This window comes from Callorhinus ursinus, unplaced genomic scaffold (genome assembly GCF_003265705.2).
Source record: "Callorhinus ursinus isolate GAN/ISIS: 27379988/994484 unplaced genomic scaffold, GSC_fseal_2.0 scaffold5, whole genome shotgun sequence".
In the NCBI taxonomy this organism is placed as follows: Eukaryota; Metazoa; Chordata; class Mammalia; order Carnivora; family Otariidae; genus Callorhinus; species Callorhinus ursinus.
In genome coordinates, this window is record NW_027397067.1 from 82183703 (window position 1) to 82194525 (window position 10823).

The following is a 10823-nucleotide window of genomic DNA, read 5'->3' on the forward strand; positions in this document are numbered from 1 at the left end:
GAAGAGGTAACTGTTCTGGCGGAGGTGGGGGGGGAGCGGGGGATTCAGGCGGCCTGGGCTCATCCCCTCCCCGCCCACTGCTGACCACCAGCCAGGCCTGTCCTCTGTGGTCCTGACCCTCATCTTTTTCCTCAGGCTGTGCCTACGTCTTGCAATAAAAGGGAACCATGAAGGGCCAGCAGGCTTTCTCCGAATTGTCTGCCCTCTGCCTAGTGAGCAGCAGTGTTCTCTCAGCCCAGCCCCGGAATGAGGAAGGCCAGTGGAGCAGAGACCGCCAACTGGCAGGGAACTGGACGTGTGTGGTTTCCAGCCACAGCGACCGGTGCTGGTCTGTCAGCACAGAAGTAGGCAGGGTTATCCTGACCCAGTGAGGCGTGTCACTTCCTTCTTCCACGTGCCAGCTCCGTCCTCAGGAAACTCCCACTTCCTCCTCGGCAAAGTAGTCTCTGTCTCTCAGGGTCCTTACTACTAGAGGAGGTGACAGACACAGTGAGGTGCTACAGACAGGCTGCATTCGCGGAGGGACAGACCACACGCATGGTCGGGGCTGCAGGCCAGCCGGTGTGACTCTGGCCCTCATCCCCTCCGCCCCTGCCTCGCCCGACTGACGCCCCTCCGCTCCTCCAGGCACTTGCCCAGCCTTGGGGGCCCAGGGCCTGGACCGTTGAAGTCAAGGGAACCACTGCCAAAGCACCAGTGTGAGCAACAGGAACTCCTCAGCCCCGTCTGGGGCCCACAGAGGCTTGGAAGGACCAGGGGCAGCCCACAGGGTCAAGCGCTGCTTCAGCAACCCAGGGAATCCAGGTTTCCTGGTGGGGACCAGAACCTTGCAGTGACCAGGTCTCCCTGTCACCTTTCCACCTCTCATCTCTGCAGGGCCCCGTGTGGCCTCGGGCTCCAAAATGATGTAGGAGAACAGAGGGAGAGGAGCACTTCCCAGAAGGAAAGGCGTGCTCTTGCGGGAATGCATGAGGGAAGGGGTCCCAAGCAGAAGTGAACAACAGGCCCCCTCAGATGCACCCCAGAACCTGCTGGAAAAGAAAAATAACGCGCTGCCCAGATGGAGTCACCACTCTAGCCGGCAATGAAAGAGCCCTCTTCCGGCTCCCGGTTGTCAGAGCAGTTCATACAAGACAGGAGGTGGACCCAAACCCTTTTCTCCTATTACATAAGCAAACTGTCTTGTAGAAAATTTGGGAAACGGAGACAAATGGAAAGATGTCACACTAGTTCTCACATGGCAGCAGTGTACTCTTCGAATTTGTTTATATCTATACAAATCCTTTCTTCCCAGACCTTCTTAGATGGTTTGCAAACATCAAGTCCCTTGGGTCTCCTAATGCCTTGCTGTGTGCTTCCTACACTAGTGCATTCTCTTACGAAGCCAAGGGACAGTCACCGCCTCCAGCTCTGTGTGTGTCCATGGTTGTCACTCCAGTGCTTCCCCACCCCCCAGTCCAGCGGCCGCATCCCGCCTCCAGCAGCCACGTGTCCTCACAGCTCCACAGTGTGATCATTCTCCTCAAGGATGGCTTTATTAGTTGCAAAGGGAAAAGCGCAACCACGCAGTGGGAAACCCAGATGGACACTCTGACCACGTGATCAAAATTATCCCCAGCCAGCGACAAGCCGATGGACACGGTGGACACCTCATTGCAGTATTCCCTGTGGAGATGTAAGACCCGTGTCCAGTGACGAGGAAAGGGAGCGAGTGTGTGGACAGCACAGCTGGAGCTTTCCAGGCTGGGCAGCAGCAGGAGCCAAGGCTGAGAGAGCGGCAGGAGCAGGCCTGGCATGTTCGGGGAATGACAACAGGTCCCACAGTTGGCGGTGGGGTGACAGGCCAGCACTGGGCTGATCAGGGTGAGGGCGCACTGGGCACAGCAGATGGCACGGAGTTCCTAGCCTCTGGATAGCCAGCATCCTCCATGTCCATCACTGATGGCCCGGCCCAGCTATGATGATGCCCCGCTTCCTGCCCAGCATCAGGGGCCACTCACCACCTGTGCTTCTGTTTGGTGAGTGGGGTTAAGGATACCAAATCCTTACCGGATACCAGAGCAAAAGACTTTTGTAAGAGCATCTTGTAGAGAGAGGCACTGTCAGGGAGCAGGTGCACGTTTCAAGGGGCCCTCTGAGCTCTGGGGTTTCTGTAAGCATGTCTGAACGAGGAGGCTGAAGAGAGGCCACGGAAGTCATTGATAGGAAAAAGCACCTGGGGCACGGAGAGACAATTGTACGTGCCTTGGGGACATGCCGTTCAAGACCCAAGCCCCATGACGCATGCCTGTCACAGATGCTGTAAAGGTTTCTCGGCAGCGATGAAACATGAGAGCATCCATTCTGTCGAGAAACCCAAGAATGCAGTGCATGTGGGAAAGCCCGCATCCCTAGCTAATGTGTGGAGAGACGCCAGAGAACTCCTACTAAGTCCCACCCTCAGGAACTGAATCCTGCCAACAACCAAGTGAGCTTGGGAGGAGATGCTCCCCCTTGGACCCTCAGGAGAGACCCCAGTCCCCACCCACACCTTCACCCTACCCTGGGAGAGACCCAAACACAGATGTGACTAGGCTGTGCCCAGACTCCTGACCCAAACAAACTGAGATCATAAAGGTGGGGAAGCTAAAGGGACACCATTTAAAAATTTTTTTTATTTATTTATTTTAAAAGATTTTATCTATTTATTTGAGAGAGAGCACGAGAGGGAGGAGGGTCCGAGGGAGAAGCGGACGCCCCGCGGAGCAGGGAGCCCGATGCGGGACTCCATCCCGGGACTCCGGGATCATGACCTGAGCCGAAGGCAGACGCTCAACGACTGAGCCACCCAGGCGCCAACGGACATCATTTTTTAAAAGGCTACATCTCTGCTATTTTTCTGCTAGGCCCATGGTCCATATTTGCCCCTGAATAAGCCAAAGAAGCTCGGTTCCCACTCCAAGTGGGAAGCGGGAAAGTTAATCATTCTCTGAGTTCTGTCCTAGGGCCCCGACGCCTGGCTAACACCTGAGACGAGCCGGACCCCAACCACGCCCCAGGAAATGAGCTTCAAACCAACCCCGGCCTTTGATGATCTTTGATGATTCACGGAATAACACCTGTTGTTCACCCCGCACTCGCCTTTGGCAGGACCGTACCCTGGATTCCCCAAAGAGCAGGACCCAGCCCCAAGGGACGACGACACTCACTCTCCCCACCCCCCACTCGCGGCGGCTGCTACTGTCCGTCACTCACACCGCTCCACTCACACACCCACCTTCTCTGGCTCGCGTCTCATTGCGGCCTCGCACGCAGCCTAGAGCCCGCACGGCTGGTCCTCGGGGCCTCCCCCGGGTCCTCGGGCCCCTAAGGGCGCGGGCACTGGAAACCAGCGGTGAGAGAGCCCGGGCGCAGGTGGTGCAGCCGAGCGGGGGGCCGCGCGCCGGGAGGGAGGGCCGCGCGGTGCGCGCCGCATCAGGACTCGCCGGGAAGCGGGCAGCTGCGGGGCTCCCTCCCGGCGCGGACGCTCGCAGCCCCTGTCCCTGAAGGAGGTTTCCCCACATCCCTCCCCCGGTCCCCTCTGCCCACGGTTCCCCGGATTCGGCCCACCTCCTCCCCCGGGGCGCCCCCACCTCTCTCCACCTGCACGGCCTTAGTCCGCGTGTTCTTCATCCCGCGGCCCCTGACCCCACCCGGGCCTGGCTGCAGGCGAAGGAGCAAAGACTTGGGAGGGTCGCGGCTCTGGGAGGCCGGCGAGCCGGAGCAGGAAGGGTCCGTGAAGACGCCGCGACCGGAACGAGCGCCTGGAGCTCCAGGCTGGGGAGCCGACCGGAGGAGCAGCTGAGCGCACAGCTCTCCCGCGGCCTAGAGCGTCACCGGAAGCGCCCGCGCCGCGGCCGCCTGGGCAGCCAGGTGCACAGTCCTCCCGCAGCCTAGAGCGTCGCCGGAAGCGCCGCGCCCCCGCACTGGGGACCGCGGCGCTTCCGGCGAATGGCGGGACTGCAGGTGAGTGGTGACGGCCTGCTGCGGGCCGTGCGCGAGCGGCCACGTGGGGCCCGGGTCTGGGCGCGGGTACGCGTGCTCATGCGGGGCCCTCGCTTCGAAAGAGCTGCTCGTGCGCCGTGGGGAGTGGCAGCCTCGGGAGTCTCCCCCTGACCAGTGAGAAGGCCTCGGGGACAGTCCCCCCCCCCCGACCCCGGTGTGACGGCCTCGGGACAGCCGCCCCTGGTCCCTGACGGTCGCCAGGGGTCGCTTCATTCCCTTGAACAGGCCGTGTTTTGAGTTACGATGACGTGGTTTCCGAGGTTCGCTCTTAAACAAGGTGGAGGCGCAGTGTCCGTGCGGGTAGCTCTCTGCCAGCACCGTGATCTCAGTGTCGGTGGCTCCCCGCAGGTGAGACGGTGCCCGGAGGCTGTGGGTCGCCCCGCTGCCCGCGGATCCACCCGTTGCCCGCGGCCTGAGCGCCCCCCCCCCCGACCTCCTTGCCCGGAGGGTGTTACCATCCTGAAGAGTAAAAACTGATCTTCTGCACTATCTTTAATTGCAAACGAGGCGGGACGAATGAGGAACTTACGTTAAAAAATACACTGGCCACCTGTCAGCGTTCTTTCGTGGGTCACTTGGTGCCCTTTGCCAGTTTGGCATGTTTTGTCGTTAACGTGTAGTGGTCTTTACGTTTTAAGGGTATGAATTCATGTTATAAACATACCACCAAGCCCCCCAGGGTTTTTTTTTTTTTTTTCATTTCTTGATTTTTTACACTAAATTTCCATGTGTAGTTAAATCTGCTAGACTTTACCTTTGGTGTTAAGCATAGCAAAATCATTCCTCAATCCAAAACTGCATCACTCAAATAATTTTTTATTTTTTTGGTTTCATACTTTTATAATCAGATCTTCCTAATTATCAGGAAAAATGTTACATCCCTAGATGTGTCTCCAGACAGTTGAGGCCTGACCAGTGATGCTGGGCTTGTTCATCACAGAGCAAGCCCACGACAGGCTGCTGGCAGGTGCTACCACACCCAGCTCTGTCCTCAGCCTGCCAGGGGGTGGGGGCAGGACTCAGGGGAGCCAGCATGGTCCAGACAACATTCCCAGCGGTACTCTCTGGAACCCTAGTTACTGGTTTGTCTGTTCGGTCGTGACTTTGATTTCTAGCGGCAGACACAGGCCCGTGGAGGCCCCAGGAGTGGCTCTGGGGTCACCCCCACCTTCCCTGTCACTTTCTCCCCTTGTTTTCTTTCTTACTCAAGCAGGTGTCCCCACTCCTGGTGCTTCTGCAAGGCACAGCAAGGAGAGCCCCCAGGCCTGGGTCTCCAGAACACCATGGAGAGGGCTACCCTGATGGACACACACACAGGTGAGGGGTGGACAGCCAGTGGGGTTAGGGAGGAGGGGACAGCTTAGGAATCAGGGCTCCCAGAGCCCACCTGCCTGGCTGCTAGGGGATGTAGCTGGACTCGGGCAGCACTGCCCCGTCCCCTTCTTTGCCTAACATAGCTCCCACCCCTACTGCCTGCTGTCCTCACCTTTGCTCTCATGGCCAAACTCTGCACCCCTGTCTCTTTCTCGCCTCCCTTCCCCCCTCTCCCCCCCCACCGCCCCGCCCCAGTCTGGAGACTTCTCAGGACCCCGGCTAGCCTGGGCTTAGACTAGGTGACCCGGAAGAGTATGAGGAGTGGAAGTCTGGCTAGCCTTCCACCCACTGCCCTCCCAGGCTCTGGGCCCCCCTCTATTCTGAAGATTTAAGGCCGTGCTTGTGGGCTGTTGAAGCTGAGGACTCCTATCCAGCTTAGTGTTGCTGTTACTTCCACGTGAGACAAGCAGTGCTCAGGACAACGCCGCCTTCCCCTCACAGGGACGCTCGCACTGCCTCAGGCTCTTGCACCATGTTACTCTGATGCGGCATGTTTGGCAGCGGGAGCCTGGGTGGAGTATGGCCATGCTGCCAGGCCATACTGCATGCCCTCCACACCTGCACCTGTTCTCCCTTGGAGTCAGAGAGCCCCTGTGTCAGGTGATTCAGCTACCCCGAGTCCACAAACAAACACTCATCCCTTCTTTGGGCCCTGCCGTGAAGCTGCCCTTCAAGTCCCGGACGTGCCTCTCCCTCCTTCCACTCACCTTAATCCTGGCAGATCTGGTCCAGACGGGGTTCTTCACAGTCCCACAGTCTTGGACTAAGTAATAATTTTAGCAAATGTCAACATACACAGAGTGGTAGAAGAGAAACAGGTCACAACAAAACACACATTTTAAAGGGAATAAAGAGCACCGTCTCTTGGTTGCTGGTCCCGAGCACGTGTCAGGGGATCTGTGGCCTGAAAGCAGGATACAGGCGAGCGTGAGACCAGTGGTGGGCCTGATGGGGCCCATGTACTTCAGTTGGGAGACCAGCATGTTTGCCAGGGGGCTGCATTTCTTGGTTAGAAGCCAAGTTCTAACCTTTTAGGAAGACTTCCCTCCATCAGGGTTTCTCAGCCCTAGCACTGGACATTCTGGGATGGAAGACTCCTCGTTGTAAGGGCGTCCTGGGCATTCTAGAATATTCAGCATCCCCAGCCTCCACCCACAAGACGCCAGTACCGCCCCTCCCAGTTGAGACAACCAAACCTGTTTTCCCACATAGCCAAATGTGCCGTGCGGGCAGAACTGCCCCAGTCGAGAACAAGGGCTCCATGTTTAGGGCTCCGCAGGGAGCCCTTGGCAGTTATCGCTGAGAGGACCCCCCCCACGCACACGGTGCTGCCTGCTGGTGCCTGGGATGGCCTCAGGAGGCAAGCAGTTCACAGGACCTGAAGCCTGACCCACTGGAACTGGAAAGGGTGTATGTGCCCCCCCATTTTAATTTTGAAAACTCTTGCTTCAAAAACCAGTGCCTGTGAGTTGATTGAACTTCTACATCTACCAAACCACAAGACCAGACTGGGCCTCCGCAGAGGGCCTCCTGTTTCTTAGCCCTGTGCCTGGGGCCTCTCCCCATCTCCAGTTGCTCAACTGGACAGCGCCCTTGTTAGGGAATCGATGGACAGTGGCTGTGGGTGCCTGCCTGCTCTCTCCTGCCCCGGGGAATACTGGCCTTGCCCCCGTCGCCCCCGCCCCGTGCAGGGGCCTTTATCACCTGGGCTGGCTCAGTTCTTGAGAGGTGCTCCAGTACCACAGGCTCGGCCCCTCGGAAAGCTACTCTTGAGGTTGAACGTGGCAAGAACTGCCTGGCGTTCTGTTTTGTGACCACATCCCTAAAGCCATTTGCCTAAATCGGTGTGTTGTCTGTGCCCGGGGCCACCGGCAGTCTCACCACCGAGCAGCCAGGACTGGGAGGCCCCTCAGTCCAGCCGGCTGGCTCCAGTCACTGGCTGTTGCTTACTCTTGGCACTGATTTCTGTCTGAGGAAGGATTCTTTTACTTGCCTGGACCAGAGGCCCTTTGGGTTTGGTGGGTTGTGGTGAGGTGTCAAGGACAGAGTTGTCTTGGGGAGTCCAGGGTTGGAGAAGTGAGCTGGGACCGCGGCATGTGCCGCCGGGGCTCTCTTACCCTGTGCCTCCCAGTACCTCTGCTTTGGTGTTCCTCTGGCTCTGGTTTGCTGCCCGTGTTCTTTGCCTTCCAGGCCACACGGGGGCACCCAGAGCCCGGGCTTCTGTCTCCCGCTCTCCTGAGCCTGAGGGTAGAGGCTCAGGCTACCCCGGAGTCCCAGCAGAAGGACCAGAGGCGCCGGGTGCTGGGGAGAGCTGGGCAGGAGCGGCACAGGTGTCTGCTGCAGGCTGTTACTGTCAGCGCTGCCGTGACCCCGCCGGCCACCACCCTGTCCACTCTCATGCGGCTGTGTACCATCCAAGCTTCCTTAGGCCTCCAGTCACACGTCTCTGACCCTCTTTTCCAGCCCCCCTGGCACAGGCATCAGGCGGCAGCCAGGCTTCTGGCTGTGCTGCTTCAGTGGCAGAGCGAGGGGCTCAGAGCACGAAGCCAACGCCAAAGCAGGAGGCTTTGGAAGAAGAAGGGGCATGCCATGGAGAGAGAGTGCTGGGCCCGTTACAGGGGCCTCCCTGGGCACTGGGGCTTCCAGACGGCTGTGGGAATGAGGAGGCTGGAGACAGGCCCAGAGATTCCCCTAGGGTACCAGTTTTTTCTGAGAAACCTGGAGGGCAGAATGGCCTAGAGAGCAGTGGGTCCCGGTCAGACACCACCCTGAACACTCTCTCTGCCGAGGGTGGGAGAGGCCCCCGCAAAGGGCGGCCTTATCAGTGTGACACCTGCGACCGGAGCTTCAAATGCTATTCGGACGTGGCAAAGCATCAGAGCATTCACTCCGGGGAGAAGCCATACGCGTGCAGTGACTGCGGGAAGGCCTTCATCCACAGCTCGCACGTGGTCCGGCACCAGCGCACCCACCACGGGGAGAAGCCCTATGTGTGCAAGGAGTGCGGGAGAGCCTTCAGCCAGAGCTTCAACCTTGTCAGGCACCAGCGAATTCACACGGGAGAGAAGCCGTATGGATGTGCTGAGTGTGGCAAGTCCTTCGGTCAGCGGTCAGATGCCACCAAGCACCAGAGGACACACACGGGCGAGAGGCCATATGCGTGCAGCGAGTGCGGGAAGGCCTTCCTCCACAGCTCCAATGTGGCCCGGCACCAGCGCACCCACCACGGGGAGAGCCCCTACGAATGTCAAGAGTGCGGCCAGGCCTTCAGCCAGAGCTCCAACCTCCTCCAGCACCGGCGAGTGCACACGGGCGAGAAGCCCTACGCCTGCCCCGAGTGTGGCCGCGCCTTCAGCCGCAGCTCCTTCCTCAGCGAGCACCGGCGCATCCACACCGGGGAGAAGCCCTACGCATGCGGGGAGTGTGGCCGTGCCTTCAGGGCGCTGTCGGGCTTCTTCCGGCACCGGCGGGTCCACACCGGGGAGAAGCCTTTCCGCTGCACCGAGTGCGGCCGCACCTTCCGCCTGAGCTCGCACCTGATCCAGCACCAGCGCGTCCATGGCACAGACTGAGCCCCCCGTGGGTGAACGGGCCAGGGCGCGGTGGGTACAGCACCCGTGAAACTGGCTGCACCTGGAGGGCTGTGTACTTCATCCCACCTGCATGAGGAGGATGAGGGAGCAGCCTGGTGCTTTAAGTTCTTGCCATGGGGAAGCCCCCAGTGCCTCCGCGGTCCCCCTGCCCAGAAGTCAGAAGAGAAGGATGAGTCCGAGGGAAGGCTGCTTTATAGTGGGAAATGCAGACTTCCCCAAAGGAGGGAGATCTGAGGAGGACGTGTATCCACTGAAACTAATTTCATATTCCTAACACTTTGTTGATGTATAATTTACATATGGTGAAGTGCATGATCTTAAGGGCTGGGTTTTATGAGATTTGACAAATATAACCTGCTTTGACCTTTAGAACCACCAAGGTATCAAGATAATAGACTATCTCCATCACCCCCTTAGCCTCAGAGGCAACCAGTGATCTCGTTTCTGTCACTATAGTTTTGCTTGTTCTAGAACTTTATGTAAATAGAATGATTTAACATATACTTTTTATGTCTGACTTCTTTCCCTCTGCTTAATGTTTTTGAGATTTATCAGTATTTCTTTGTTTCGCTTTTTATTGTTGTTGTTTTCTTAGTTCCATAGCACTTTTTTTTTAAAGATTTTATTTATTTATTTGACAGAGAGAGACACAGCGAGAGAGGGAACACAAACAGGGGGAGTGGGAGAGGGAGAAGCAGGCTTCCCACTGAGCAGGGAGCCCAATGTGGGACTCGATCCCAGGACCCTGGGATCATGACCTGAGCCAAAGGCAGATGCATAACGACTGAGCCACCCAGGCGACCCTCCATAGCACTTTTTAAAAGGAAAGAGTCACTCTCTATTTTGTATCAAAGCTCTGTGTTTATATCTGTGTCTCTATCCAAGTAGGAGCTCCTGTAGCCAGAATTGTTTTACCACAGCCCTCGATACAGAGTATGCCAAAGCAGAATATACTCCACCAAAGAGTGTCCGTGAAATATGTAGGGGAGTGTGTGAAAGATGGTTTACAGAGGAGACCACAGGCTCAGCCAGAGGAGAGAATACAGATCTGTGTTTTCACACCCATTTCAGAATATGCAGCTTGCAGAACTCTGCTCAGCCTCATAAAGGCAGTACAAGAAAAGGAAGTATAAGATCTTGTACTTTTTTTTTTTAATTTAAATTTTACTTGGTCAACATACAGTGCAGTATTGGTTTTTGGAGTAGAATTCAGTGATTCAAGATATTTGTACTCTTGGGGCACCTGGGTGGCTCGGTTGAGCATCTGACTTTTAATTGGGCTCAGGTATGATCTCAGGGTCATGAGATTGGGCCCCGTGTTGAGCTCTGTGCTTAGCACAGTCTGCTTGGGATTCTTTCCCTCTCCCTCTCCCTCTCCCTCTCCCTCTGCCCCACCCCGCTAGGGTGCTCTCTCTTTTAAAAAAGGAAAAAAGAAAGGTATTTGTACTTTCAACAAATGTTTCCTAAGCACTTACTTGTCCAGGCTCTCTGCCACTGATCTGGGAGAGACAAAACCAGCATGATGTGAGCACTCAGAGACTTTACAGGTTAGAGAGTGAGACAAGCAAGGAAAGCCATCTGTGTGTGCCCAATAAAAAGCCCAGGAACAGAAGTACCTCCAGGGAACTAAGAGCACAGGAGAGAGGCACACACAGATGATCAGGGCAGGGGAAAAATTGGGAAGAGATCCCAGGAGTGGTGATTCCTAAGCCGGTTCTTCAAAAGATTTAATCAACAGATGGGCTAAATGTTGTGTACAAAGCAGAGGTCAGGGTGCACTAGGGGGTATGAAAGGGTATGAGAAATGTGTTCACTCATGGAACCTTGGAATCT

General features: G+C 57.0%; 1 protein-coding gene across 1 annotated transcript; it reads left to right on the forward strand.

Annotated features, from left to right (window-relative positions):
• Window positions 1-3947: 3947 nt before the first annotated feature.
• ZNF696 (zinc finger protein 696) lies at window positions 3948-9493 on the forward strand. The gene is made up of 4 exons (XM_025871237.1): window positions 3948-3984; window positions 5237-5340; window positions 5839-5997; window positions 7861-9493. Exons 2-4 carry the CDS (start codon window positions 5307-5309, stop codon window positions 8967-8969), a joined length of 1302 nt encoding a protein of 433 aa, XP_025727022.1. The 5' UTR covers window positions 3948-3984; window positions 5237-5306; the 3' UTR covers window positions 8970-9493.
• The last annotated feature ends 1330 nt before the right edge of the window (window positions 9494-10823 follow it).

Bases quoted from the DNA above. Each gene is read 5' to 3' on its own strand.
- ZNF696 (XM_025871237.1), top strand. From the start codon at position 5,307: ATGGAGAGGGCTACCCTGATGGACACACACACAG. The intron at 5,341-5,838 runs GTGAGGGGTGGA...TTCCCCTCACAG, and splicing joins CCTGATGGACACACACACAG to GGACGCTCGCACTGCCTCAG. The intron at 5,998-7,860 runs GTGATTCAGCTA...CCTCTTTTCCAG, and splicing joins TCAGAGAGCCCCTGTGTCAG to CCCCCCTGGCACAGGCATCA.